At 51.8% G+C, this 27,879-nt stretch overlaps 4 protein-coding genes across 6 annotated transcripts; 3 read left to right on the forward strand and 1 right to left on the reverse strand.

The window, feature by feature from the left end:
- Positions 1-973: 973 nt before the first annotated feature.
- Positions 974-5,835, reverse strand: nsun5 (NOP2/Sun RNA methyltransferase 5). Of its 2 annotated transcripts, none has more exons than XM_066695427.1 (9): positions 5,752-5,835; positions 4,137-4,425; positions 3,514-3,622; positions 3,192-3,330; positions 2,944-3,059; positions 2,678-2,856; positions 2,326-2,530; positions 1,587-1,751; positions 974-1,479 (listed from the first exon to the last, which is right to left on the reverse strand). In XM_066695427.1, exons 2-9 carry the CDS (start codon positions 4,318-4,320, stop codon positions 1,341-1,343), a joined length of 1,236 nt encoding a protein of 411 aa, XP_066551524.1. In that variant the 5' UTR covers positions 4,321-4,425; positions 5,752-5,835; the 3' UTR covers positions 974-1,340. The 2 variants fall into 2 exon arrangements, with proteins under 2 accessions (XP_066551524.1, XP_066551523.1); XM_066695426.1 differs by lacking the exon at positions 5,752-5,835 and adding an exon at positions 5,252-5,725.
- On the forward strand, positions 5,820-9,283 carry tbl2 (transducin beta like 2). Its single transcript, XM_066695428.1, has 7 exons — positions 5,820-5,947; positions 6,674-6,798; positions 7,036-7,220; positions 7,555-7,706; positions 7,816-7,942; positions 8,116-8,268; positions 8,684-9,283. Exons 1-7 carry the CDS (start codon positions 5,821-5,823, stop codon positions 9,138-9,140), a joined length of 1,326 nt encoding a protein of 441 aa, XP_066551525.1. The 5' UTR covers position 5,820; the 3' UTR covers positions 9,141-9,283.
- A 1,182-nt stretch (positions 9,284-10,465) lies between these two features.
- bcl7ba (BAF chromatin remodeling complex subunit BCL7B a) lies at positions 10,466-16,636 on the forward strand. The gene is made up of 6 exons (XM_066695429.1): positions 10,466-10,650; positions 12,654-12,729; positions 12,875-12,977; positions 13,433-13,597; positions 13,828-13,907; positions 14,523-16,636. Exons 1-6 carry the CDS (start codon positions 10,559-10,561, stop codon positions 14,634-14,636), a joined length of 630 nt encoding a protein of 209 aa, XP_066551526.1. The 5' UTR covers positions 10,466-10,558; the 3' UTR covers positions 14,637-16,636.
- A 367-nt stretch (positions 16,637-17,003) lies between these two features.
- mks1 (MKS transition zone complex subunit 1) lies at positions 17,004-27,855 on the forward strand. Of its 2 annotated transcripts, XM_066695424.1 has the most exons (19): positions 17,004-17,255; positions 17,387-17,473; positions 18,057-18,178; positions 18,569-18,633; positions 20,128-20,283; positions 20,412-20,506; positions 20,911-21,039; positions 21,442-21,543; positions 21,911-22,019; positions 23,629-23,685; positions 23,778-23,820; positions 23,997-24,059; positions 24,391-24,461; positions 24,581-24,650; positions 25,424-25,531; positions 25,870-26,003; positions 26,360-26,442; positions 26,539-26,636; positions 26,894-27,855. In XM_066695424.1, exons 2-19 carry the CDS (start codon positions 17,397-17,399, stop codon positions 26,995-26,997), a joined length of 1,686 nt encoding a protein of 561 aa, XP_066551521.1. In that variant the 5' UTR covers positions 17,004-17,255; positions 17,387-17,396; the 3' UTR covers positions 26,998-27,855. The 2 variants fall into 2 exon arrangements, with proteins under 2 accessions (XP_066551521.1, XP_066551522.1); XM_066695425.1 differs by lacking the exons at positions 17,004-17,255; positions 18,057-18,178 and having other exon boundaries at positions 17,389-17,473.
- The last annotated feature ends 24 nt before the right edge of the window (positions 27,856-27,879 follow it).

The raw sequence follows: 27,879 nt of genomic DNA on the forward strand, positions 1-27,879 counted from the left end.
GCGTCTCCAATCCCAGTCCTTCAAATGCAAGCTCTTTTTGTTTTTAATCTTTATTTTGTAAGCGGTTCGTTTTGTAAATAAGGTGTGAGGTGTAACTGACTGGCTGTGCGCTGATGTGTGTCCGTGTGTGTGGGAGTGGGAGTGTGTTGCAGGACGGGTCCAAACACTGAGCTGGCGCCTATAGAGTGAAGACCGAAGGGGGCGGTTCAGACTACTGGGACACGTTTGTTACTTGACTGATCCGGTGACAAATCACACCGTAAAGACTGGGTTTAAACCTGTTGTAAGTACTTTTTCTTGGTCACAGATTTCAGATGGGATTTTATTTGATCCTGTTTTTTTTTCCCCCCCTCCCCGGGTTCCTGTAGAGACCAAGGCTGAAGAAGCCGAGGCAGGTTGTAAAGCAACTGGGGCCGAGGCGGATGTTCGGTCGTCTTGTATGCAGTTGGGGGTGCGTGGGGCGCTTGTAAGAGCGAACTGAGATCGGCTGGCGTCGCCTGGTGTGTGAATTCTGCAGGACGGGGCTGTAGGGGACTCTTCTGTCGTTGGATGTGTATGTTAGTAGGTCAGGCTGTGTGGTTCACTTTTTTTGTTTTGTTTTAATGGCATTCCTGTTGGACTGTGTCGGGGGGGGTGAGGAGGAGGAGGAGGAGGAGGAGGAGAATGAATGTGCAGACCCGAGCAGCGTCATGTATTCTCTGCTCATTATAATGTCATTAAAAATGTAAATGGTTTTAAATAAAAATGTGATGATTACACTGTTTCACCCAGATGGCTGCCGTGTGTTATTGTCGGTCCCGGTTCCCACGCGGTGCCTGGAGTGGGAGGGGGAACCGTCTGGATTGAATTCTTACCATTGCGATCCACCCCCTCTGGAATTTCACCCGTCTGGAATGGGTTCATTCAGAATAACAGCTGCCCGTCTCTTTCCTGGCTGCCATCCACAAACGATTAAGCTCCAGAACACGGCAACTGCACAGAAAAGCATCTTTCTTTTTATTTTATTTAATATAAAAGGTTTCTTGGCAGACAGTTAAACCAACGGCAACATCGCTGCGTCAGTACGAACCAACAGGCGGGTTACGGATGTTTAAACCTCACATCCGACAAGGTGGCAACGGGCCGTCGGACTCGGCCTCTCGGTTCTCTCCTGGGTCGGCAGTGTCCCCTTCACAAAATGTTATTTAATCCGTCCTCCCGGTGGCTTTTTTCCGTTTCGTTTTCAGTCCACGGTGGAAGACGGTGTCAATCCTGGTTGAGGGAGGCCACACCTGCTGTAAATCGGCCAAGGAGAGCTGACTGACACCCAGAGGCCTGGTCCTCACCCCCAGGGCTGGCGGTCAGTCCGCTAGGACCCTGGCCTTCCCTTTCCCTCTCTTCCTCTTCCTCTTCTTCTTAGCCTCCGTCTGTGGGGTGCTGGGATGGGGGGCTTCCTCCTCGCCCTTGCTGTCAGGGGCTGATGTCACTGATGCAGGGAGGCTGGGATGAGAGAGAGAAATAAGAGCGATGGACTGGAACAGAGGGTCTCCCCTGTGCGGTGGAGGAGATCAAAACCAGCGTTGCACTCCCACACCGTGGCTACTCACAGTGTGTTGGTGCCATCCTCTTTCTCCACCACCTCCCCCGGGGGCCGGCGCTCTAGCATGGCCACGAAGAAGCCATGGGTGAGGGTTTGTGTGGGGCTGGCGCGCAGGCACTGATGCAGTGGGGGGTGCCCTCGCTCCTGCCAGCCAGGCAACAAGGACACCAGTCTGCAGAGACGGAGAGAGAGCTGCTTAGATCACTGTGTCCCACATGCCACCCATATTGGCCTTTCAGATGCTCTGGGGGGGTCGCACTCCAGTCCTGGGGGGCTGAAGTGTATACTAGTTTTTATTCCAGGACATCACAATTATTTAGTCATTATTTACTCAGGTGGGCTTATCTAAAACTATCATTTTATTTTTATAGCTGATCCCTGACTTACAGACGACTCATTAGACTGAACCCACAGAATGTCAGATTCTGGAGACAAGTACAAATTCATCCAATTAATTGTTTAATTAGACCAATTAAGGACCCAAGAGCTGGGCTGGAATAAAAGCCAGCAGACTCTGTGGCCCCCCAGGACTGGAGTCTGACACCCCTGTTCTATATAGACCAGGGAGGGGCAGTTCCAGTCCTGGGGGGGCAGAAGGGGTCGAATCATCAGTGGGATCTGGAGTCAAATCTCCCTGTTTTAATCCAGGCCTGAATCAGTTGCTAATTCAAAGCTGCCCATTAACCCTGCAGAGCCCCAGTGACCTCTAGGGGCTGACCTCTGTCCCCTGACCCCTGCTCTCTGACCTGAAGCCGGGGTTGTCCTGCAGGCAAGCGCTGACCACCTCCTCATTCTCTTGCGCGTGCACGGAGCAGGTGGAGTAGGTGAGGCGCCGCAGCCGGGGGAAGCGCAGGGCATGGCGCACACAGCGCATCTGGAACCCCGCCAGCGCCGCCAGCCGCCCCGCCTCCTCCCCCGCCTCTGCCTCCTGCGCCGGCCGGCCCAGCATGCCTGAGAGACGGACAGAGAGTTATGCCAGGGGGCGCGTACACGCACACATTACACAACACTTTTCTATATGTTTCAGTTGTGTCAGTTGGCCGTGTCCAAGGTGGGAGTCCTGCTGATACAAGTTTGGTTTCCTGACCGAACGCTCACCTGAGCCGCTGCAGGACGGGTCCAGCAGGATGTACTCCACCTGGCTGTAGCGGGGGTCTTGCGGGTCGACCGTCAGGAAGTCCTGGTGGGCCAGCTGGTGACAGGTGACCCCGGCCCGGAGCAGCAGGGTGCTCATGGTGGACAATCGCTTCGCATCCAGGTCAAACGCAAACAACTTCCTGTTCGGAGGCAGAGAGAAAGCAGGGACTGAGCATCGGATGCCAGTTGTGCTCTTCCAGGTGAAGGCCGCTCTGCTCCTTCCTCACCCTTTATTTCCCAGCAGCGCGGCCAGGTGGCTGGTCTTGTTCCCGGGGGCGGCGCAGGCGTCCAGGACATGGGCCCCAGCAGGGGGTTTCAGGAGGAACGCGGGGAGGCAGCTGGCCTGCGGCGACAGATTCACACGGGCTTCTCAATCATTGAAGCCAGAAGGAAGGGCCCGGTTGTCTCCTTATCTGAATGATGACTCCAGTCAATGAAGTACACTATCCCCCCCACTCACAGGGCCGCCCCTCACCTTGTCCTGCAGGATGAGGTGGCCCGCCTGGTACAGGAAGTGCGTGTGGAGGTCGGTCTTGGGCGAGAAGACCAGCAGCTCCGGAAGGTGAAGGTCACACAGGAAGTTCTTCCCCGAGAGTCGGCGCAGGTCCTCCAGGCTGCAACACACAGTGCACACGCCCGGTCACACTGTCCCCCCGCACCACAGCCTGCCCCGTGTCCCCGGGGCATCTCGCACCAACACAGCCTCGCACACTTAGTGGGTTAGGAGTCGGCAGGTGTGTGGTGGAGTTCGGTTTGCCCCTGGGCCCAGGTGTGTGTGTGTGTGTGTGAGGGCCTACCTGCTGGCTCGGCCCAGGTAGGAGAAGCCCTCTCTCTTCAGGTAGTCAATGGTGTCCTCCAGCGTGGTCTTCAGCGTGTTCACACGGGCGTAGCGTGGCAGCTGGGCCTCTGGGGGGCACACACTCGTTAGCACACGCAGTACATCACATGGACGCCCCCCCCCCCGTAAGCGACTTCACACGAGCCGCACGAGGGATGCCCTGAACTGTCGCTGATTGGGTGTCATTGAGCTACAGACTTCAGTTCAATAAAAGCCATTTTTAAAAGAGCCATCATTGTTACAATTAATAAGCAGTGAAGTGTGCTTTGTGTATATTGTCTCAGTGCTCTGTCATGCTAATAACACTGAAGAGTTCAATCTAATTTTAGCGTCTCCTCTCTCTCTCCGTGTTGTTATTGTACAGAGGGTTCTAGCGACACTGCTGCTCGACGTTTTGCAGATGTGATGAGTCCTGAATTGACATAAAACAACCTTCTGAGTAAACTGAGCTTCCAGTTCCTCATTAAAGAGGCTTTTCACCAACTAACTGGTCACTCTTAAGTAAACGGGCAAAGACCCTCCGGCTCCCGAGCTGACACCCCACTGTGCCGCTCCATCCAAGCCCCCCAGGGCAGTGTTTACCGGTAGGCTTGCCGGTCGTGGGCAGCAGGTCCTGGTTCCGGCTGACCTTCTTCTTGACCTTGAGCCGGGCCAGCGCCGCCTGCAGCCGGGGGCCGTGCTTTGTCATCAGGGCCTTCCAGACGCCGCCGCACTTCACCCCCTGGCCGAACAGCAGGTCGTACACCAGGACCTTGGCAACATTCATTTTGAGCTTCTTCTCCTTGAGCACGCCCGTGCTGGTGATGATGTCCTCCAGGACAGCGGAGAACTTCAGGGTCTCGCACACCAGGGCGAACAGCTGCTTGATGTTCTGGGGAGGAATTACGCACAGCGGTCGGTTATTGTGTCTGGCTGTGACGACTCCCGTTCAGCTCAGCCTCTCCACAGAAGGCAGGTGTGCTGACTCGTGGTGTCAGGACACTTGATTTATCCTAAAATATATACATATATTTAAAAATGTGCATTAGCCTAGAACACACACAATCTGCAGTGAAATCACTACGGCCATGTGAGTGGGGCTCTGCTGACTGTCTGCACAATAGAGCCACGCTGGAAAAATAAAAAGTACCAAATCAGACACTACTGTAAGACATCTGATGTGATAGAATCCACAGAACCACAGTGAGTCAATGAGATGTTCATTGTATAATGGTAATAAAATAATATAGAGAAACAGGTGATGGAGATACGGAGGATCCACAGACCCAGAGAAGGTTCTGAGCAGAACTAGGTGCGGTCAATTATAGGATAAGACCTTGAAAGCGAACAGAGAAAAGCTCTATGGGAATAAGTTGGAAGAATCAAGGAATATGCATTAAATATTGATTAATATGCAAGGTTAAAAGATTATATTGGCTACTGAATATAGCTAATGAGTAAATAGGTCATAAACTTTGCTACAATTCCATTTAACCACTTCTGCAACCTTGTGCACAACTGTGAGAAACAACACATCAATATACGTTATCAATACAGCCATGTTGACCTCGTCCCTGAAAGTGTCCAGTTGTGTCTCTGTCGGCTGCAGACGTCTCACACACAAACAGACAGAGACACACAGGCCTGTTGAGCCGCAATGGATGCATGTGGATCAGTTCAATGTAGTTGCTGATCAACACTAGAGATTCTCACACTACCTGGAACTTGCTGTTGTAGACCAGGGTCTTCACTGCCCCCTCTTTCCGCTCCACCTTCTCCAGGATCTCGGCGGCTTTCACGTACAAGGCCATCGCCGTGGTCTGTCAGAGCCGATGAGCGTGTGTGTGTGTGTGTGTGTTTATTATTTATTATCGATTAGTCTTAAACTCAGCACAACCGTCTCCAACTCCATCACCAGCGCAGACGCCCCGCCCCGCTGCTCGGGACCCACGTGGTTCCCCTGCCCAAACCCACTGACGGCCTGCTGAAAAACAGCGACGCATGGGCGACACTTTCATTCGCTGACGGGAGCTGGAATTGAGTGCTTTTGTCATTTTAGCGCACTGTGTATATATCTCTTTTCTATGAAAGGAAACACAACGTATTAGTAAAAATCTGCATTTAAACACAGCTGACCTGAGTGGCACCGCACTGATAACACGCTTTACGCGCGCGTCACCGGGGGGCGGCGTGCTCGCGCTGGAGCCTGGGCTCTTACCGTGGACGCGCACGACGTGCTCGCTCCCTCTCGCAGTTACGCTAACGTGGCAGAACCGGGTCGCTGAAGATGGAGCTGGCTGCGCTGGTCGCCGTCTCCCTGCTGATCGGAGCCCTGGTCCTCCTGGTCGCCGTCGCGCTGGGCAAACAGCGGGGGCAGTCGAGGGAGCCGCCCGGGCAGCGAGAGGACTCGGACGGTGAGCGTCTTCGGAGCTGCGTGGCGCCGGGCCGACGCGGTGGCTCCTGGGCGGCAGCTCCGCTCGGTGGCCTCTAGTCGGCGCGAATCTGGAGCCGGCGGCGCTCACGGGTCCGCAGTGGGTTTGAGCCGCAGATCCTCTATTGGAGGAGTCCGTCTTCGCTCGGCCTGCAGCGCCCCCTGTCGGCGTGGAGTCGAGGAAGCGACTGTATTGCAAAATGCTGCATATTGTTTAATTGTGGACTTCGACTGATTGAAGTTTTGAAAAGTTTGGCAGAAGAAGTGGTATATTGACAGTGACGAACTAGACATGCTTTTTTTCTAATGAAACAACACGCAGGTCACGGAGTGTGGAAACGAGCCGAGTCCCTGCGTGGGGAAGAGTGTGGTGTTTCAGATCATTCAGCCAGTTCCTGCCAGACGGAAATCAAGCAGTTACCCAGATCTCTCTCTCTCATCTTTAACTCTACATTCTCTCTGTTTTGATTCCATAGCTAAGTCAAGGGTCACAGGTCATACAGAAATCATGTCTAAATGGCTGTGGGAAAATGTCATCTCTGCATCTGTCTTTATGCTGGAGCGCTAGGTTGTAGCACTGTTTTTCTTTCAAAAGGCACATATATAGTAGCGTCAGTGTATATTAGACTCCAGACAAGTAGTTGATTCTCAGTAACCGTACTGTGATTGGTTGAAACTGTAATATGGCTGATTTCAACCCCCCCTGCAGAGAGAGAGAGAGAGAATGGAGAGAAGCCCTCCGCCTCCAAGAAACAGAAGCAACAACAGCGCCCCCGCAAGGAGAGGCCCCAGCAGCAAAACTTCACCCACCCGCTCCTGGCCGCCTCGCTCAAGGTAGGCTGCCCTCCTGGGAGGCGGGAGCAGTTGACTGCTGCGGCCCAAGAGTTGTGTACTCCAGATGTGCACGGGCGGGTGGTTTGTTTGTGTGTTCTTTTTCTGTCTTGGGGTGGGGTGTGGGGTGGGTACTGTGTGCCTGGGATGGCGGAGGTAAGGGCAGCACCTCGAGGTGGGGAAGTGGAAAGTGAGCCGGTGAAGTGGGTATTGTAGTGAAGCCCCTGTCCTGCCACGCAGAGCCACAGCGGCAGCGTCTCGTGCCTGGACTTCAGCAGCAATGGGAAGTACCTGGCCTCCTCCGCTGACGACCGCACCGTCCGCATCTGGAGCACCAAGGACTTCCTGGATCGCGAGCACCGCTGCCTCCGTGCCAACGTGGAGCTGGACCACGCCACCCTCGTCAGCTTCAGCCCGGACTCCCGGTATGCGCTATCTCTGACGCACGTACACACACACACACACAAACACACACTCTGACGCATACAGGCACGTGTGGCCAGCTGTCCACTGTCTGCAGCTTTGACCTGCAGGTGATCCAGTGGTGTCATAAACAAAGCTCCCTGTAGGGTTGACATAACGGTGGCTCATGGGGGAGCAGCAGCAGAGTTACTGTGTGCGGTGTTGTTTTTGGTGGACTGCTAGTGATGCCCTGATACACTAGTACATTATTGGAGCTCAATATTAATAGTGGCCATTGGTAGCTGGGGTTGGCAGGCTGTCCCTGACCTTGTGCTGTCTCTGTCTGTCCGTCTGCAGTGCATTCATCACCTGGTTGGCGAACGGAGAGACCATCCGCGTGTTCAAGATGACCAAGAAGGACGACGGGTCGGTCAGCTTCAGCGCGGCGCCTGAGGACTTCCCCCAGAGACACAAGGCCGCTGTCATCAACATTGGCATCGCTGAAACGGGTACGCCCCCCCGGTCATTATCATTATAGTGATGACGGTGGAGTGTTTAGCTGCCTGGTGTCCGGTGGTTTGCGGTGCCCCTGAGCTCCTGTCCGGTTTATGTCTGCAGGCAAGTTCATCATGACAGCCTCCAGTGACACCACCATCCTGATCTGGGACCTGAAGGGAGAGGTGCTGGCCTCCATCAACACCAACCAGATGACCAACTCCTACGCCACCATCTCCCCCTGTGGCAGGTCAGCCCCCCCCCCGGCTCCCGACTAGAGGAACAGCGGGCGATATGTGTGGGGGGGGTAGAAAGAGGGGCAAGAGTCATTCTAAGGGAAACATGGGGGGCATTTGATTTCCGACAGTCTTTACATTCTTTCTTGAAGGCAGCTGATAACTTTATCGTCTGTGTGTCTGGCAGGTTCGTGGCGTCGTGCGGCTTCACCCCGGACGTGAAGGTGTGGGAGGTCTGCTTTGGGAAGGGCGGAGATTTCAAGGAGGTGGTGCGAGCCTTTGACCTGAAGGGCCACTCAGCAGGCGTCTGCTCCTTCGCCTTCTCCAACGACTCCCGCAGGTACGGCCCAACCTGGACTGCCCTTCAAAGCCCCCCGGTCCCTGTAATCCCAGGAGTATCGCCCCAAACTGGCCTGATCTGTGCCATGTGCAGATTCATCTCATTGCAGACGCACACGCTGCTGTAGGGAGATCCCTGCTGCTCCTCTGCAGTTCAGTGGTAGACGTTGCCCTGTCATTCACTTTTATTTGGTATTGCTGGTCTGGGTCGCCATCCTTAGGGCCTAATGTTGGTGGTCAGTGTTGAAAAGGAAAGGCAGTTGGGCTTTTAAGGAGCACAGTGTGTACGTCCCTCAGATATCCTTGTCACCACACTGGGCTTGAAAATAGCTTTGGAAATGGCAAATATTCCATTCTGTCCAGGGACATCTTAAAATCCTTCGCAATCCTTCTGTAATGCATCCCCTCCCCCTCAGGATGGTGACGGTGTCTAAGGACGGCACGTGGAAGCTGTGGGACACGGACGTGGAGTACAGGAAGCAGCAGGACCCCTACCTCCTGCGGACGGGCCGCTGCGAGGTGTCCGAGCCGTGCCGCATCGCTCTGTCCCCCGATGCCCGGGTGGCCGCCATTGCCAACGGCGGGGAGCTGGCGCTGTACAGCACGGGCAGCGGGGAGCGCGAGGAGGAGATCGTGGGGGCGCATGCCGGGGACATCGCCGACCTGCGTTTCGACATCAATGGCCGCTACGTGGTCAGCTGCGGCGACCGCGCCATCCGTGTCTTCCACAACACGCCGGGCTACCGGGCCGCCATCCGGGACATGCAGGCCATGCTGCAGAAGGCCACCAACGAGGCGACGCGCCAGAGACTACTGCAGCAGATCCAGGATGCCCAGAGCGCACTGGACACGGTGTGCGGCCCCAAGGAGTGAGGGGTGCCCTGTCCTGCCCTGTCCTGTCCCCTCCCTCTCCAGAACAATCTGTCCTGTCTCTGCTGTGTGTGTGGGGTTGGTGGCGTGCGCATGATGTGCATTTTAAAACAAAATATGTTTGTAATAAAAATGCATCGAGCCTTTTTTTTTTTTTTTTTTTTTAATGACAGTGCGGCGGCAAACCTGCTGTCGGTCCGAGTGCTTGCTCCTGCAGAAAAGTGGGGGTTTAGGGAGAATGTCCTTTGCTCCGTGCTCATATTGTTTCCTCCATAGAAGTATTTATATGTCTTCCCAACTGCAGACACGTTTATTTTATTTCTTTACCTATTTAAAAAAAGAAAAGAAAACTAAAACAAACTTCCTGTTGCTGAGATCTATATATTCGCCCACCGCGCCGGCCCACAAGCCCCCTGTCCCGTCCCTCTGTCGAAACCGCCCCCTTGCCATGATCTTCAGCCGTGTGTGTGGTTGTTCCTGCCCAGCAATCTGCGACTGTGTGGCTTCTGCAGGCCAAAGGGAAAGACCTGCACGGCAGCGGAGGAAGTGGAGAGTGCAGGTTAAAGGTCATGGTCCCCATGGTTTGTGAGTGTGTAACAAATATCTTACCTTGCATGTCATGGCCACTGACCACTGGCACAGCTGTTTTGGGGGGCAACTGGCTGCTGAGTGAGTGCTGGGGGTCCTCGGTGTGGACCGTGATGGCCGAGGTCTGTGCTCAAACACCAAAGTGCATTGGAAACCTCTCCTTGTCCTGGGGCTATGAGGTGGAAGACTGTGGGCGGCCCCGGTTCCTCCAGGAGCAGCAGAGTGGCGTGAGAGGCCGAACCCCATCACTGACGCTCTTTAAACCAGACTGCTACTTTTGTTCAGTTTCAAATAACCTGGAAGTCAGTCCAGTCAATTCTGATTGTGATTGTGTAACTCTGGTCTCTTCCCATTCAATCCCTACTGCTAATTATAGCATTCAACACGTGTAATTGGTCTGCCCCTCTCCTCCATCTCCCTCCCAACTCGTTGAAACAGAAACCGTTTTTATTTTTTAAACGTAGATATTTTTCTCTCTGGGGAGGTGGGAGGGGGGCAAGGCTGGGACAGGACAGGACACGAGTATCTGTGCGTGTGGTTACAGTTATGGGGACACTTATAACTGCCCTGACTATCTATGACTAGCAACCGCTATCCTGGCTATGTTTATATGATTACAAAGACGAGTAGCTGTAGAAGTCAGGGGTTGACTTCTGACACACGTGTTTCCGTGGCGCTTGCGCAGTGTAATATGACAGGCCGACCACGTGGGGAAAAGGGGCGGGCGCAGGAGCGACGCGTAATCTCGCGAGATTAGACGAGCGGACGGCGAGACCGCTGTGGTCGGAGAGGCGAGAGGAGGAAAGAGAAAAATTCACATTGAACCAAGAAAGATGTCGGGCCGCTCGGTTCGGGCTGAGACCCGGAGTCGCGCCAAGGATGACATCAAGAAGGTGATGGCGGCCATCGAGAGGGTCCGCCGGTGGTGAGTGCAGACGCAGGGCCGCCGCCGCCGCTTCCCTGGCGGAGGAAAGATCCCCAAACAATCCCGAAACAGAAACTTCGGGGACGGCGAGGGGGCGGGACGCTGGCCGCTGACAGCAGAGTGACGGGGCGGCCGGCCAATGGCGGGCAGGGTAGCGCGGTCTCCTTGGAGACGGTTGACGGTCGTGGCCGGGGCGCCGCGCTGATTGGCCGGGGCTACGCAGCTCCGAGGCAGGGGGCGGGGCCTGCGCGGTGAGTGACAGCGCTGGTGTGGAAGTGGTCGGGGGCTCCGCTCGGTTCTGTCAGGACGAGGAAACGCGTCCGAGCCGGGCTGCTGCGATCCGGCGGGCGGCGCTCCGCAGCGGGGCTTGTGGGCCTGTATGGGGGCAGCCCGACCCGGCGTGGAGTTGGAGAATAGTTCGCACCCCAGGGGAGCGATAAGTTTCGGAGCAGTGCAGGCGGGTGGGGGTGGGGGAGCTCAGCCTGCAGCTCAATGCACGCGTTCAGCGTGAAAATACCGTTCCTGTGCATCTGTGTGGAAATAAATGAATAAACGTCCCCGTCATTAATGCACCGGCATTTTTCCTCCACAAGTAGAATGAATGAAATAACGGCGGCGCGTGTCAGCTAGTGGGCCGCCTTTTGTTGCTTTTTTTTTTTTTTCACGTCTATTTTAGAGAACCCAACGTCGTGACGTCACGGCATTGATTCGCGGCCGCGACGTGTTTCGGCGCCGCTGACTCGACATCCGCTTCCTCTCCGTGTGCAGCTTTCTGAGCAAACGGCATAGAAACGCCCACCTGCCCCCCAAGCACCGTTCATGTGCCAGTGACTGCACTGTCGCTATTCGTACCTTAACACGCAGTTCACCCTGACTGTATGTGATCTCAGTATCTATTACTCCGCTTTGACGCAGATGCACATTTTCTGGCAGTCTTCCCAAGAGATGTGACATGTTCTGGGTTACTGGCAAACCCGCCTCTTGCAGAGGAAATGCACATCAGTGGACGCTAAAGAGTCAATGTTATTTTCTTACTGTAACACCCATCCAGGCGTATCTGGGTGATCTGCAGGTATCAAAGTCCATGGCCGGTTCAGCTGCTGATCAGACCGCTATGCCTGTTGGCACACCTGTCCCTCCTGCTGCAGAGCGTTGATATGGCGTGTGAGGTGATGTGTCCGTGCTGCCCCTGCGCACGCAGTGGGCAGCCTGGGTTGGGGTGAGGCCCAGGGACCCGGCCGCTGGCTCCTGTATGGTTTGCTGGGGAGTGAATGGATGCAGTCCAGCCTAAGGTGTTGGATTAAGTTGTTTCAGCTACACAGGTCTGTCTATGCAAACTTACAGGCAATAAGGTAAGAGGTACGCCTCCCTACCCGGCGCCTGGCTTACCTGACACAGAGCCTGCAGGTACGCAACACAATAGGGATCTGATTCCCAAAGGCCCTGACTCCCTCGAGGAGTGAAATAAGAGCGGGCAATGGATACTGCAGCATGAATATACCTGGGGTCTCGGGCATCCGGTGAGGGAAGCAAAACGCCGTGTTTAATTATCAAACGGTAGGACTGGAAATGAATGCATCTGTGTTTTACTGCCCTCTGCTAAAAGCAGCACGTCCTGTCGGGCACTGTGTTTTCAGGCCGACGGGGTGAGATCAATGTGGAGGATCACCCTGCCCACACAGACCAGGTCACCCCCTGCTGTCGGCTAATATACCGAAATGTATAAGCGTGGATTGCTCCAGCTGGCACTGACATGATTGTGATCAGATCTACAATTAATTCTGTCACCTCCACAGGTGTGGATTTACATAACCACGGCCAATGGATTTCTGTAGACGGCTGGTGAAAACAAGCAGCTTAGAGGAGATTAGTGTTGATCCATTAATGAGACCTGGCAGGTGCCATCGGGTGGTGGCTTCACCTTTCGACTCTTCCAGCCCCCAATGAATGATCTCACCCAGTGGGCGTGAGAGCCGATAACGGAGCTCTGTGTGTCTCTGCAGGGAGAAGAAGTGGGTGACGGTGGGAGACACCTCTCTGCGGATATTTAAGTGGGTGCCTGTAGTGGATACTAAGGAGGTAAGTTTATACTCGACGGAAGTTCACACCACTGTATTATCTGTCAGCCTGGTAGCTCACACCTGAGTCAGGCTGTCTCTTGGAGGCACAGGACGCCCGAGGGGATGGACTAACCTCTGTCTGCTTTCCTCTCTCTCTCTCGCAGAAGGAAAAGAGCAAGGCCAACGGCAGCGCAGGCAGGGAGCTGAAGGTCTTCCCTACGGACTCCTCCTCGGACAACAGCCGCTCTGTGCTGCTGGACTTCCAGGGTGCGGACACTCTTATCCCGTATCCACAGCTGGACTGTCCGGCTTCCCCCCGTCATGCCAGCATGCCTCTGTGCGCCGCGACATTGGTGTGCAGTCGTTAAACGATTGTACACCGGTGACAACCGCAGTGCTGGTCTTTCTCGGTGTCGTCCAGATCTTTGCCCCCCCCCCCCCCCGTCAGCAGTAGAGCGTGCCCTGGCCTGGGCTGTTCGGACAGCTCTAGGAGTCTGTGACCCTGTTCTTGTAAGCCCTCGATTGCATCCGAGCCCCTGCTTCTGTTCCGTCTCCCTCAGCCTGGTCTCAGTCCAGCCCCAGCCCCCGCTTACAGATCTAACTCATAACTCGTATATATGCATTGTGGGTGATGACGGGGGTTTATGAAGGCACAGGGAGCACGTGTCTCGGAGCCCGATGTGGCTGTTGTGTAACGGGGGCGTGTGTGCTCTTTGTTCCAGATGAGAACAGCAACCAGAGCTCCCTGTCGGACATGTACCAGCCCAAGGTGGACAGCAGCAGTAACTCCAGCCCCCAGCCCAGCGAGCCCGTCAGCCCGGCCCCCACCTCCGACTTCCGCACCGACGACTCGCAGCCGCCCACCCTGGGCCAGGAGAGCATGGAGGGTGAGGAGGTTGCAAGACACCTCGCTGCACTGCGTAACACCACGCAGAACCACACTGTACTGCACTGCACAACACGCTGCAAAATAATACACTTCACGCATGGGGGGTCCTGAGAGATGGATCCACACAGCCAGATAGCTGCTTAAAAAGCTTGAATTAATTATGTTATTCATGCTTTTTCATAATATAACAATTATTTCAAGAAATGTAATAATTACTTGAATTCCCAGAGCCATCGATGCAGACCTGTGAAGTTGCAGACGAGCCGCCCACCCTGACGAAGGAGGACCTGCTGCCCCTGGGGTCTCAGGTAAACGTTGCTGCCTCTCCCTCGGGCCCTCAGCACTGACCCTCTGCCTCACGTCCCTGCCTCTCCCCCATGCCCTCGACTCTTACCTATCTGCCTGTTTTTAAAGATTTAGTTGGTTTTAAAACACAAATTGTTTAGGGGTTTCTTGGTTTAGTTTTGTTATATTTTTTTGTCAAATATATTGTCCATTTTGGATTTAATTTTAAATGCATTGGACCTTTTTTGTTTGTTTTTTATTTTTACCTTTTTAATTGTTTTTTTTATTTTGTCCAATGCATTTTCAGTTATTTTCAATGTATTTGACTTTTATGTTGGTGAGCAGTTTTGCTTTAATCACGTTTTGTTTTGTTGTTTTGTGCACTTGTTTATTTAAAGTTAAGTTTTTTGTTTTAGATTTTGTTAAATCACAAAGATTTTAAAAATTTTAAGTGATTTTAAGAATTGATTTTAAAAAGTTTTTAATCATAAGTATTACAAATTTGAATTGTTTTTATATGTAATGTAAAATACTACAAACAATAAAACAGTATCTGCCTCGGCACTGACCCCCTGCCCCACAGTGAGCGAGGGGTGCGCCGGGGCGATGTTGTAAAGACGCTGTCTGTCCGTCCTCAGGGAGAAGAGGAGAGCTCGGGGGACTCTGGAGATCTGGGCGAATCGGGAGCCCCGCCGCTGAAGAGAGTCTGCACGGAGCAAAACTCGGTCCTGCAGCCGGCCCCCCTGAGCTAGCCCACCCTGCGCTCGGCTCGGTCAGCGTGCGGCTCGGGTGGCGGGGGGGACGGGGTGGGAAGGGGGAGTGGGGAGCAGGGAGGGGGCTCGGAGGACAAACATGGCCGTCTGTCCAGGAAGGACCGCAGAGACACCGCCGGGCAGGATGCGTTTCCATCATCCAAGGAGAGCATGCACTAGTATCGCCTCGAGCCCCTAGTCCGTGCCGTCTGTACTCTTACTGTTCGGTGGACCGGACAGGCGGCGGACCGGGAGGAAGCGCGGTGGGGAAGGAATTCCAGGTCGCACAGTGATGTTGCACCTCTGCAAAACTGTGTGCTGAAGCCTATGCAACCCCTATTCCCTTCCCCACTCCGCTTCCTCCGTCTCTGCCTGGTTTTATTGTTTTATGTATATTTATATATATATATCGATTTGTGATTTCTTGCTTACGGCGGCAAACGGGGATCTAGTCCGAAACCGCGAACGAAATGGAGAGTCGGTGAGAGCAATCCGTGGTGTTTGTAACGGGTAAGAAATGCAGAGAGAGGGACGCTATGAACTTCACAAATGACTGAAATAACGTCTGTGCGATTTGAGCGTGGTGGTGGTGGGCACAGGAGTTCATCCCAGTGTGGGGCGCTGGCCAATGGGGGGGTGTTGTACTCTTCTGACATCTGCTCCTCGTTCCAGTCTGGGCCCGGTGAAGTTCAGCCATGCCAGTGCAGTGCAGTCCCGCCCAGTGCCAGCCCCCAGACCGACCACCAAGTCCAGTGCTGCCCTTCACGTCTCACCGCGCCGCAGTCAAGGCCCTGAGCTTGTGCAAAATGGCAACAACCCCTCCCCCCCCGGGCATCTGATAAACGATGAACGGACTGGAATTCAGCTTTCTTACAGTTGGGACCAGATCGTACTGTGTGACCAGTGGATATCCACACCTTTTTAATTTGTGCTTTACAAACAAAAGGATTTTTCACCTTTTTGAAGAGCGAAAACAAAACCTAACCCAAAATTTAAGTATATATATATATTTCGCATCTTCTATTGCAAATGAATGGTCAGATAGAATATTCATGTTTGGCTGCTAAAGGACGAATTGTAATACATTTTATGCCAGCAGTGGGTTGGCACCGTGGCCCGTGCAGAACCCTGGTGTTCTGTGCTGTCAGTACTGAAGGGTCTCGTCCTGAACCCAATGGAACGGTTTCAGTCTCCGTACTCTCTCTCTCTCTCTGTCTCTCTCTCTGTCTCTCTCTCTGTCTCTCTCTCTCTCTCTCTCTCTGTCGTGTACAATCGGTGGCCGTCTGTCTTCAAGTGGCCGGTTGTCTGCGCTGTACGCTGTGTAACAATGTGACCATGACCAGGCGCCGCCTCGGAGGAATGCCATTTGCTTTACTTTGTGTTGTAAATTAATGATCGAGTTGAATATGTAAACGAAACAAAAAACATTGCTTTCGAAATGCACGTTTAAGACAGTAGTATTTTCTCCGGAGATTCAAGTGACAAACAATGCAGGACTGTACAAGTTTCTAAAAAAAAAAAAAAAATGCTTTCTTTTTTAACTGTACAGAACTTTGCAAATGGTGTTTATTTCACCATGTTTTTATTTTATTTAGCAAATCACTGCTTACCTCCATTTTCTCAAGGCAACCTTTAAATTCACTTCAGTGCCGTGTTGGTGTTAAAATAAATCTGACGATTGAAATAGCCAGTGGAACCGAGAGCCTCCCGGTGTAAACGGGATGGCTATTTTCAGGCAAGCAGTGCTTTCTCATAAACACTGACCCCATAGATCCCAACCTTCTTTAATTTTGCAAACCTTTTTCCTTTCTTCTGCAAAGTCCGCTTGAAGATATAATGTTTTTGTTTTTATTTTATTTCAAGAAGAAGGAGATTCGAGGGGTGGGAGGGGGAAGAGAATTTGTATAAACTTGTATTTTAATGGAAGCTGAAAAACAAAAAAAAAGTATTTTTTCTGTACTCGAGAACATTTTTATAAAGGAACCGTGGATTTGGATGAACCCTGTCTCGTGTTTTTGCTTTTGTCCTTTTTGTTGTTGTGGTTGATGTTTTGAAGCAACGGGTGCTGCTTATGTCAGGTTGTCCAGCACCCATGCATTGGGTCTTTATCCTATCCCTGCCACCTTAAGTGTGGTCAGTCCTGCAGTTATTCCACTGTATAGTCTCCACAATAACCCTCATAGTGAAGTAGTGTTCAAGGCATTCAAGACAGAAAACAGGAGACACTTCTTCACACAGAGAGGCGTCACAATCTGAACAAACTCCCAGCGATGTGGCTGAAGAGACAATGTGGGAACATTCAAAAACAGACTGGATAGGATCCTTGATCACTTAGATATTAATGGACACCAAACGAGCACGATGGGGCGAATGGCCTCCTCTCCACTGGACACTGTCTTATGATCTACACTGAGGAAAATGCCAAGCCTGCAGATTATATTTACGACACATGTCTACATGCACCAAACCTCCGCAGTCACGCCGGTGTTGATGCTTCAGAGCTGCGCATGGGCTGTCCGCACGCCGCCGCTGGGGTGACGCACTGCTTTGGGACACTGTCGCAAGTTGTGGGTGGAAAACAAATGCTTTTCACGCATCTATTACAAAAAGCAGAAAAACGTAAGAAAATAAATAGCACACGAGCACCGCTCCGTGCCTGAAAAGGGGTGATCTGTAAAACGAGCCAGAAAACTGTCCCCCATCTCTCTCTCTCTCTCTCTCTCTCTCTCTCTCCGTTACCATAACGACAGCGGGGCCAACATGGCGGAGGGCTGGAACAGCGACACCGGAGAGGCGGTTTACCGGTCCCGGGACCCGGTCAAGAACCTGCAGATAAGGTACCGGGCGCACAAAGACGCGGTTCCGTGACTGGCGATGGCTGAGCCCGGGCTCGTTACAGTAACAGCGATAACACGCACTGCTGTTAAAGGCCTGGAATGACGATGCGGTTAGAAGCCTGTTTTTGACTTTTACTAAAACTTGGCAAAAAACTAAACACAAGTCCAGATCCGGATAGTATTGCGCTCTGGGACTTTGTGTAGATCCGTTGTTCCTCCCCGTTATCCAAGTGAGACGCGATTTATTTGTTTGTTGGCTTAATTGTGTGATGCATCCGTAGTATGAACTGATGAGCAAATCCGTGCCTGTGAGAGTGTCTGAGTGGTGGAGTGGGTTTGGGGCCGCGAAATTGGCAGCTCTCACTTCCTCCTGCAGTTCAGGGGTCATCAGTTAGGCCCATCAGCATCACCTCAGCTGATCTCCTTCCATTAGTCCTCAGCGAGTCTTGATTGGCGTCCACTCCGATGCTCTCTCCTGCCTCGTGTTGTGAAGGGCAGCCTGTGGACCCCTGTGTCCGGACGGGGTGCTAAGTTGTGTCAGTGCTGGGGGGGCTCACTGGGGGGGGTTTCCCCATCGTTGCAGAGTGCGGCTCCAGCGCGTCACCTCCGTCACGGTGTTCTCCCAGCAGCTCCGGGAGCAGGCCTCGGCCCAACAGGAGCGGGGCATGATCGAGCTCTCCACTTTCAGCACCCAGGCCGGCTCAGGTAGGGCTTTCCAAATAAATACCCCAAAAACCCCCACTCCCACCTGCCCACTGTCCCGGGGCCCGGACCGCACCGGGTCTCCCTCTGGTACTCACCAGGATGTAGTCCACCGGTGGCACAAACTGCTGCTCTCCGCCCACCTGGAATCAAGCTAGCAACCTCTTCTGTCATCCAGGCCTTTGATAAAGACCTCAGCGCCATGGGGGGCATCTGTAAACATTTATTTTTAAAAACGAAAGTAATGCTACTCCATCAACAGGTGTATTGTTTGCCATCTTTTTCGACTAATTCAACCCCTGTTGTCGGAAGCAGGGCAGAGAGTATGACGTCGAGGGTGTTGTTTCACTGTGTGCCGCTTTCCTCTCATCCGATCGCTGTCTTGTGCCGTAGCGGGAGGGCACCATGATGACAAGGAGGAGCTGACGGTGGGCTGGCAGGAGAAGCTGTACAGTCAGGTAGGGTCCGTGCCCCGAGAGCACAGTGTTTTCAAATACCCTATATTCGGTGAAGAGTCTAGACCTAATTATTATTAAATATACACTCACCTAAAGGATTATTAGGAACACCTGTTCAATTTCTCTTTAATGCAATTATCTAACCAACCAATCACATGGCAGTTGCTTCAATGCATTTAGGGGTGTGGTCCTGGTCAAGACAATCTCCTGAACTCCAAACTGAATGTCTGAATGGGAAAGAAAGGTGATTTAAGCAATTTTGAGCGTGGCATGGTTGTTGGTGCCAGACGGGCCGGTCTGAGTATTTCACAATCTGCTCAGTTACTGGGATTTTCACGCACAACCATTTCTAGGGTTTACAAAGAATGGTGTGAAAAGGGAAAAACATCCAGTATGCGGCAGTCCTGTGGGCGAAAATGCCTTGTTGATGCTAGAGGTCAGAGGAGAATGGGCCGACTGATTCAAGCTGATAGAAGAGCAACTTTGACTGAAATAACCACTCGTTACAACCGAGGTATGCAGCAAAGCATTTGTGAAGCCACGTACACACGTACAACCTTGAGGCGGATGGGCTACAACAGCAGAAGACCCCACCGGGTACCACTCATCTCCACTACAAATAGGAAAAAGAGGCTACAATTTGCACAAGCTCACCAAAATTGGACAGTTGAAGACTGTAAAAATGTTGCCTGGTCTGATGAGTCTCGATTTCTGTTGAGACATTCAGATGGTAGAGTCAGAATTTGGCGTAAACAGAATGAGAACATGGATCCATCATGCCTTGTTACCACTGTGCAGGCTGGTGGTGGTGGTGTAATGGTGTGGGGGATGTTTTCTTGGCACACTTTAGGCCCCTTAGTGCCAATTGGGCATCGTTTAAATGCCACGGCCTACCTGAGCATTGTTTCTGACCATGTCCATCCCTTTATGACCACCATGTACCCATCCTCTGATGGCTACTTCCAGCAGGATAATGCACCATGTCACAAAGGTCGAATCATTTCAAATTGGTTTCTTGAACATGACAATGAGTTCACTGTACTAAACTGGCCCCCACAGTCACCAGATCTCAACCCAATAGAGCATCTTTGGGATGTGGTGGAACGGGAGCTTCGTGCCCTGGATGTGCATCCCACAAATCTCCATCAACTGCAAGATGCTATCCTATCAATATGGGCCAACATTTCTAAAGAATGCTTTCAGCACCTTGTTGACTCAATGCCACGCAGAATTAAGGCAGTTCTGAAGGCGAAAGGGGGTCAAACACAGTATTAGTATGGTGTTCCTAATAATCCTTTAGGTGAGTGTATATAAAATAAAGGTTACTGTTTGTTTACAGTTCAGTTTTTAATACCCAGATGAATGTGTCAGGCAGATTAGAAGTGCCATCGCTGTGTAATCTTCTGTTTCTGTAGGTGTGACAGCTTCCTGTCTGCTGCACAGTGAGTGTGGTCAGCTGATCCCAACAGTGTGTGTGTGTCTCTCTCTGTACAGTTCGAGATGGACCTGTTCCGGTCCGAGTCATCCTGCCAGAGCCCGCTGGACCGGCAGTACCACGCCGAGGTCCTGGCTCTGGAGCGGGCGGGGGGGCGGCCCAACCGCAGGATCTTTACCTACACCGACTACGACCGCTACACCAACCTGCAGGAGGTGCGCTGGCCTCACTTCATCCCCCTTTATTCCTTTCTCCCAATGAACAGAGCTCTTAATCAGTGTGTCTGTGTCTGTGTTTGTGTCTGTCTGTGTCTGTGTCTGTGTGCGTGTGCGTGTCTTTGCAGCACAATGAGTCGGTGCTGGTCCCAGGACAGCAGCCCTCTTCCTTGGCGGAGCGGATGGCCAGTGTCAGGAGGCGGAGACAGGAGAGACGTGCCGTGTGAGTGACTCTCCTCCCTCCCTGCAGGGTTTCACTCACAATCTGTCCACCTGTCTGTGTGTTTATTATTATTATTATTACCTCACACATAGTCAGTCATTGAAGATACTTCTTCACACAGAGGCGTCACAATCTGAACAAACTCCCCAGCGATGTGGCTGAAGAGACAATGTGGGAACATTCAAAAACAGACTGGATAGGATCCTTGATCACTTAGTTATTAATGGACACCAAACGAGCACGATGGGGCGAATGGGCTCCTCTCGACTGGACACTGTCCTGTGTTCTTATGTGACAGAAGTTGCAGTGAAGCCAGTTCGGTTGCTTTTGTGTTTTTCAGTGTGAGACGCCCCTGGGGGCCGGCCTGGCTCTCCTGACCCCGTCTCTCTCTCTGTCCTATGTAGGGAGGGCAGCCTGCCCAAGTCACGCCTCATCACCTGGGAGCCGTCTGAGGAGTTTGTGAAGAACAACCACGTGATCAACACGCCGGTGCAGACCATGCACATCATGGGGGACCTGGGGCCCTATGGCATGTGAGGGCCACGCCGTGTTCCACTTCCTGTTTATTTCCCATTTGCGGCACGGTGTCCGGTTAATGTCCATCCCCACTCCAGGACCCTGCCGTGTTGGACCAGGGGTGCCAGAGTCTCGGGGTGCAGCCCAGTGGTTCTTAAGCTCCAGATGCCTGTTTGAGCATTTGTTTAGTTTTTTAAGGTCTTTAGCCTCAGGTTTGCCTGTCAGTAGGGTCTGTAAACACGTCTGCTGTGATTTCACCATGTCTCGAGCAATGCATTCCTCCAGAACAGTGGCGCTGTGGCAATACGGTGGATAGGGGGTGTGAGATATACGAGGGAGTCTGTGCCGGGTGTGTGGTGTGCTGCATGTGTGCCGTTGCCTTCTCCAGGTTGTGTGAGCTGTGTGTGTCTGTGCTGCAGGCTGGGCCACAAGGACAACGAGGTCATGCTGTGCACGGTGAGGGTGGACAGCAACGGGGTCATCACCGTCCAGCCGGACTTCAACAACAAGGGACCTTACAGGTGTGTCACGCCAGTCAGCGCCATTATTATTATTGCTTTTATTATTATTAGATTGGATGCCACTTATTAGCAATCCTGATTAAAAAAAGGAAACACACATTTTTGTGGGAACCATCCCGATGCCAGGGATTTCAGTGAGCACATGCAGCCGAGGCTCTGGCCCTCGTTGACGGCGTTCTCGGGAGTTCCTGTGGTTACAGAATGATGGGAGGCTCTCTGTGGGGTCGCCTGAGGCCTTCCAGCCCAACTCACAGGGTGTAAAGGCCGGAGTTTGAACGCTCTGCCGGATCCGGAGGGAGTGATGTCGGAGCAACAGGCTGTTCTCGCTCCCTGAGTCACGCGGGCTCCTCTGCACGTGTCTCCGCAGGCTGCAGGCCGGGCTGCTGAGGCAGGAGCTGTGGCAATACACCCTGGAGGACGTGTCTAAGAGCATCAGCCCGGAGGAACAGGAGCGGGAGCAGCGCATGTACAAGGACGTGAGTGTGCACCTTCATCTCCCTGCAACACGACCCCAGATAACCCTCTCAACAACCCCAGGGTCACATACAGACCAACGCTGCCTTTACCTGCATCTCTAAGTTAAGACTCGGTCACATTTTCTCATTTAGGATTTTCCTTTTTAGGCTTCCATGCACAAAGTGTTTTTGTTATGAATTTTTATTATTTTATTTTTCTTCCACCACCAAAATCTCAAATGCCACTAAAACTCTCATACATGCATGAAAACTCATGAAACGTGCCAGTGTGTAGAAACCACTAAGACCATCAATCCCAGTGAAAACTACAAATGCTGGTCGAGCTGCCATATTGCGTTTAGTGGTGAAGGTATGCAACGCTACAAAAATCTTCTCCAAAACTGCTTGACACAAGCATCTGCAACTTCATACACATACATACCTTGTACCCTTCTATTACGGTTGTTCATCAGAATCAATGTGTCACACGGTTTGGCAGCGATGTTGCATCATTGGTTCTTCTTCTTCAGAACCATACTGAGTACATACAGAGTACTACAAAGTTTGTTCAAGGCGAGTTGCTCCACTTTAAAACTTAGCTACTGTGGGCCAATGAAAAATAACGTGTTGCATCAAACACATTACACATTTTCTGCACATTGGAACGCAGTGCACATATGAAACTCTGCACATATGTTGATGCCTATGCCTTGAACATAAAACCCGAGAATGAAGTTTGTGGGGTACTCGGTTAAGCTGCAGTGCTGGATTTAACGTGTCCGCGTGCGAATATGAAATCGGCTACTGCTCCAGAAATCTAAAGCCCAGAGCCCTGAAACTGCTATCTATGAAATCTGCAAGTGACTGCATACAAATACATGGCAACCACAAGCAAATGACTGTGCATGTATGCAAAATATGCGTATTTATAAACGCATTAAATTTGACCCCAGAAGCCATATTCCAAAACTCACCAAAATTAGTACAATAATAAATTACAATGTTATGTGTGATTGTGATGAGTTTCGTCCCCATTGGTTATGCGGCGCGGTGGCCGTGTCACATCCAGCAGTGAATATCTACAGAACCGTCCAGCCTAAGGTGCTTCAATTTTCAGTGGTTAACTCTAATACAACGATCCATCAAAGTTGATGAAGGCAAGTTGACAGGACACAAAACACGGCTGCTGTAAACAATTTTAATAACAGCATGTCATTTGAGCCACATACTGACCTCTGCCTCCATCATGTGGACAAACATGGAAATTGCATTCTGCATGTTTAATGACACAAGAATGAAAACTTCACATATATGTTAGAATTAAGTGAAAAATAACATGCTGCCTTACATAATTGAAGCAGGCAATCGAGATATGTTACATTACACTGACATTGTAATATGTACCTCAAATGGCACAAGCCTGAAAACTGTACATTTATTATATACTGCACTGAAAATTAAATGCACACATTCAACAACACCATTTAAACTACAAACGCCTGCTAAAACCTGAAACACTGATACAGCTTGGAAGCCTTCAAAGTTGCATGCAACCTCTAGTTATTTTGTATTTGTGGCCTTGAGATGTTTCTTAAGCATCCATGGGTTGACAGAGTGGCTTTGTCCCCAGCTCTACATGCGGCACAAGGACTATCTCAACCGTCTGGTCGGCCAAGACTTCGAAATGGTACGTGTGCGCCCCCCCCACCGCAGTTAAGACTCACTCGCTCACTATTCACTCACTCTCTCACTCATTATTCACTCTGTTTCTGCCCCCAGCCTCCCCCGGGCATGCTCCGCCTGCTGGTGAACGGAGAGATCGGTGAGTACTGGCCGCCTGGGGCTTCAGAAGTTACAGAAGCCTGCTGTGAGAGGCGTGTGTGTGTGTGTGTGTGTGTGTGTGTGTGTGTGTGTGTGTGTGTGTGTGTGTGTAAGTGTAAGAGTAAGAGACACGCGTGTGCTGTGACACTGCGGATGCTCTGCTTGCCTCTCTTGCAGTCTCAGCCAAGGGCTACGAGTACGACAACCTGTACGTGCACTTCTTCTTCGAGCTGCCTGAGAGTAAGTGCCCGGGGTGTTGAGGTCTTTCAGGAAATACAAACAAGGCAAAGTGAAACTGAAAGTAGCGACACACTTCTGCTGTTATAGGCTGGGGGTTGATTGGCAGGTAGCTGGAAAACACGGCAAAGGTCAGAGCTGAAACCCTGTCTAGTTTCAGAGGCGTCTGCAGCTGGGCTCATGAAGAGTAAATAAATAAAGTACAACCTTGTCTGAACGAGACACGGTCACTGAAGTGGGAAGTAGTGCAGGTCAGTTCAGAGACAGTACAGCATCACAGGACAGTCTATCAGCAAGACTTTTAACATATGTGTGTGTGTGTGTTGAATCCCAGACTGGACCAGCCTGTCCTCCCAGTCCCTCTCCGGTGTCACTCAGACCTGCAGCACGCGCTCAGAGGGCAGGGTAAGACACGGGGGCCTTTTTTTATCCAATATATGTAGTTAAATGTTTATATTGGTGTGTATATACATATCTTTACTTGGTGCTTATGGGTTTGAAACTGCCTTGTGTTTGGATCCCAGGAGAACATTGCCTACTTCTCGTACCCCTTCAGCTTTGAGGCCTACTTCAGGAAGGAGGACGAGACAGAAGGTCAGTCCCTGGTTCTCCGCTCACGGCGTGTCGTGCACATGGGGGGTCTGTGCTGCATGTTACCCGTCTACCCTGATCACGTGTGTTGGCAGAGTCACGCGTGCTCACAGGGGAAGGTCATTCCCGGGTCATTCCTGCAGGTCTGTCCTGGCGCTGTGTGATGTCACCAGGTTTAGCTTTGTCCCGGATCATGTGGTGTATCTGTGATGGACAATGAAATGGATCTGTTGCGTCAGGAGCATTGAGGATAACTGCAATGTAATTTTTCTTTGTAATTTCTTAAGTTCCTCTGCAATGAAAAGTAAGCTTATCTTCAATCCGAGGCCGGCGTATATTCGGGCCTGTCCGGTAGACCCATTTACAAGTTTTGGAGGCTATTCAGAGTGAAGTACCTTACAGATGTGAGGCGGAAGAGCGCACGCTGCACACACAGGAGAAACGCGCTTTCTCATAACGTCTTGTTTAGTCTTTTCGTGACACCAAGCAGAAAGAGCAAAAGGGCCCAGAGGAGGGCGGCATCATCAGATTGTTTGTATTCCAGCGCTTTGTACTCATGAGTCAGAAGCGACATTTACATCGAATCCAGTAACGTGGATATGAGTTCACTGTCACGTGGCCTGAGTGCGCTTTCTTTTCTGTCTGATAATCTGTTTGATATCACTGGAAACCCTCGACCCTGTGTGGGTGCTGTCCGGTTGCTGGTGTGTGTGATCTGGAGTGCTGCGTTGCCACAGTTGTGCAGTTGTTACTCACAACCCACTTTGTGCCCACAGACTCTGTGCCCCAGTGGCCAGTGCTGTACTTCGAAGTCCTTTCACTGGGTTTCTGGCAGCGCTACAGGACTGAGGGCTACGGCTACCTTGTCATCCCCCCCACCCCAGGTGAGCTACGCACTCCTCCGACACCCTGGCTCCAACAGCGCGTCTGCCCCCAGTGCCACATGTGCCCTTCTAGCACTTCATATATGTGTATATTTATATGTGTAAGCATGTGCTTTGTTTAAGTTGTGGTACCCTGCTGTTTACTCACACTCACACACACACTGAGCATGAGGTGGGCTGGATTTCACATTCAGCGTGCAACTCTCCAGAGTGTGGTGCAGTTATCTTTTGGAATAAAAGTACAAAAAGGCACAACGAGTCTGTCCTGGTTCCCCCCCCGGCCCTCGGCCTCGTTAGTCCAAGCGGTAAGGTCTGTAGTGCTGTCTTGTTGCCCGCAGGATGCCACAATCTGACCTGCTCCACATGGCGGCCGGTGCAGCCTGCGACGGTGGCCGAGCTGCGGCGCTTCTTCATCGGAGGCGCCCCCGAGCTGGAGGACATCAGCTATGCCCGCGTGCCCGGGACCTTCAAGGTGGGTGGGGTGGCAGTAGCTCAGGCTTTGAGACACTGCGGCAGCCCCAGGTGTGTTCTGGCTTCCTGACCCGTGTCACATGACTGAGGAGACAGTCAGAGTGTTTCTGTAACTCGGGAAACTGCACAGGCCTATAGAGCGCAGGGTCTGTCAGAGCTGTCCCCCGGCTCAGCCACCTGGGGATGTGCCAGCTGACGTCTGGGTCGAGAGGTTCCTCTGGACTAACACAGTCCGCTGGCTGCTCTCTGCTCTCCCTGTGCTGCGCAGCTCCCCTGGAGTAGCCCCGACCTCTGACCTCCGACCTCCATGTCTCTCCCTCCCACTCTCACTCTCTCCCTGGCTCTGTTCCTACGCAGGGCGATCGGCTCAGCCGTTTCGGTTTCCGCAGTGAGACCACGGGCAGTGTGACCTTCACCCTGCACTGCATCCAGCAAGCCCGGTGAGTGAGGGAGGGGACGCCACACACACTGCCACCTGCTGATCACACACACACGCACCGTGCCTCACTCTGCCCCTGTTGTGCCCTTGGCTGCAGGGCCTTCATTGATGCCAGTGCCCTGAAGAAAAGGAGGCAGAGTGTGCTGGACCAGCTGGGGGGCTTCAGTAAGCAGAGCACCACCAACAATGTGCTGGGTAAGACAACGCCGCACACACACGTACACACACGCACACACACACACTCTCATTGCCTCAGTTCCTCAGTGAGAACTGCTGTTCTTGTGTTCAGGGTCCTACTCGGTTGTTATTCTTGTGGGGGGAGGGGTTACCCAGTGTTATATGGGGGGCACTCTTTAAAACCTGAAGGAGCGCTGATGATGATGATGATGTTTTTAAAGACTGTATCAGGGTAACCTGCCATGTCTGTCCTGTGTGCGTATCCGGGTCCACAGAGGCGTTCCTGAGGGCGCAGAGACGCATGCAGGAGGCCCGGGAGAGCCTCCCCAGCGACCTCCTCAACACCACAGCGCCCCCCACCTCCGAGACCACAGCGTGACCCCCCAGCAGAGTCGACTCAGAGCTGCTGCATCAAACCCCTTGAGGGTCAGAGCGGAGTCTCTAAAAGCCTGCAGTCAAAACACCTGCAGACCAGCTGCAAGAAAACTGTTCTTAAAGAGAGAGAGAGAAACACCACCTTATTGTGCACAAGCAGGACAAATAACATCTGTTTTTAGAAGTACAAGATCCATGCAACCCATTGGTAATGGATATCCAATCAGAGTTGTGCTTAAAAACGGGCTCGCAATCTTGGTCCTGGTCTTGTTTTTTGTTCCATCCCAGCTCTCAATTACTTAATTGAACCTTGAACTCTTTTTAAGAGTTGGTTCTTTAATAAGTTAATACAATTCTAAACTTAAAACCACTTTAAAGTAATTAAAAGGCTCAGATATAGGAAATTATTATTTCAATTAAGTAATTGAGAGCTCGGTTGGAACAGAAACCAGGGTTGGGAACCACTGCTTAAAAACGATGGTGCCAAGAGAATTCATTATTACTGCGGTCAAATCTTTCACAAGTTTCTACAACGTGATTTAAATACATAAGATACAGCTGCCTCCGAGCTTCTTCAATTACATACATTTTTAGGCCGGCTGTAACAGTCTTGGTCTCGGCCCTGATCTGTTTACCCTGAACTACAATGAATAGTTTAAAAGTCTCAAACACTTCATATGATATTTATATTTGATATTACAGTATTCATCAGTTTTGTGTTTTCCAATGAGAGTGGTACCCAACCTAGACATGTTCTTTGCGATTTTGTGTTTATATTTCAGTTGGAGGGTCACTTTATAACTTTTTGGGGAATGTTATTGTTTATACGATTTGTAAATATTAAAGTCAATTATATCTTTCACTCATTTGTTTTTATTGTTTTTAT

This window comes from Amia ocellicauda, chromosome 22, assembly GCF_036373705.1.
Source record: "Amia ocellicauda isolate fAmiCal2 chromosome 22, fAmiCal2.hap1, whole genome shotgun sequence".
NCBI lineage: Eukaryota > Metazoa > Chordata > Actinopteri > Amiiformes > Amiidae > Amia > Amia ocellicauda.

Coding starts and splice junctions, on each gene's coding strand:
- nsun5 (XM_066695426.1), bottom strand. CDS start 5,344: ATGGCCTTGTACGTGAAAGCCGCCGAGATCCTGGAGAAGGTGGAGCGG. Junction 3,623..4,136: donor CACGACCGGCAAGCCTACCG/GTAAACACTGCC, acceptor TGTGCCCCCCAG/AGGCCCAGCTGCCACGCTAC. Junction 3,331..3,513: donor TACCTGGGCCGAGCCAGCAG/GTAGGCCCTCAC, acceptor TGTGTGTTGCAG/CCTGGAGGACCTGCGCCGAC.
- tbl2 (XM_066695428.1), top strand. CDS start 5,821: ATGGAGCTGGCTGCGCTGGTCGCCGTCTCCCTGCTGATCGGAGCCCTG. Junction 5,948..6,673: donor GCAGCGAGAGGACTCGGACG/GTGAGCGTCTTC, acceptor CCCCCCCTGCAG/AGAGAGAGAGAGAGAATGGA. Junction 7,943..8,115: donor ACCATCTCCCCCTGTGGCAG/GTCAGCCCCCCC, acceptor TGTGTCTGGCAG/GTTCGTGGCGTCGTGCGGCT.
- bcl7ba (XM_066695429.1), top strand. CDS start 10,559: ATGTCGGGCCGCTCGGTTCGGGCTGAGACCCGGAGTCGCGCCAAGGAT. Junction 12,978..13,432: donor TGTGCTGCTGGACTTCCAGG/GTGCGGACACTC, acceptor TCTTTGTTCCAG/ATGAGAACAGCAACCAGAGC. Junction 13,908..14,522: donor TGCTGCCCCTGGGGTCTCAG/GTAAACGTTGCT, acceptor GTCCGTCCTCAG/GGAGAAGAGGAGAGCTCGGG.
- mks1 (XM_066695424.1), top strand. CDS start 17,397: ATGGCGGAGGGCTGGAACAGCGACACCGGAGAGGCGGTTTACCGGTCC. Junction 21,040..21,441: donor GACCTGGGGCCCTATGGCAT/GTGAGGGCCACG, acceptor TCTGTGCTGCAG/GCTGGGCCACAAGGACAACG. Junction 23,686..23,777: donor TCGGCCAAGACTTCGAAATG/GTACGTGTGCGC, acceptor TTCTGCCCCCAG/CCTCCCCCGGGCATGCTCCG.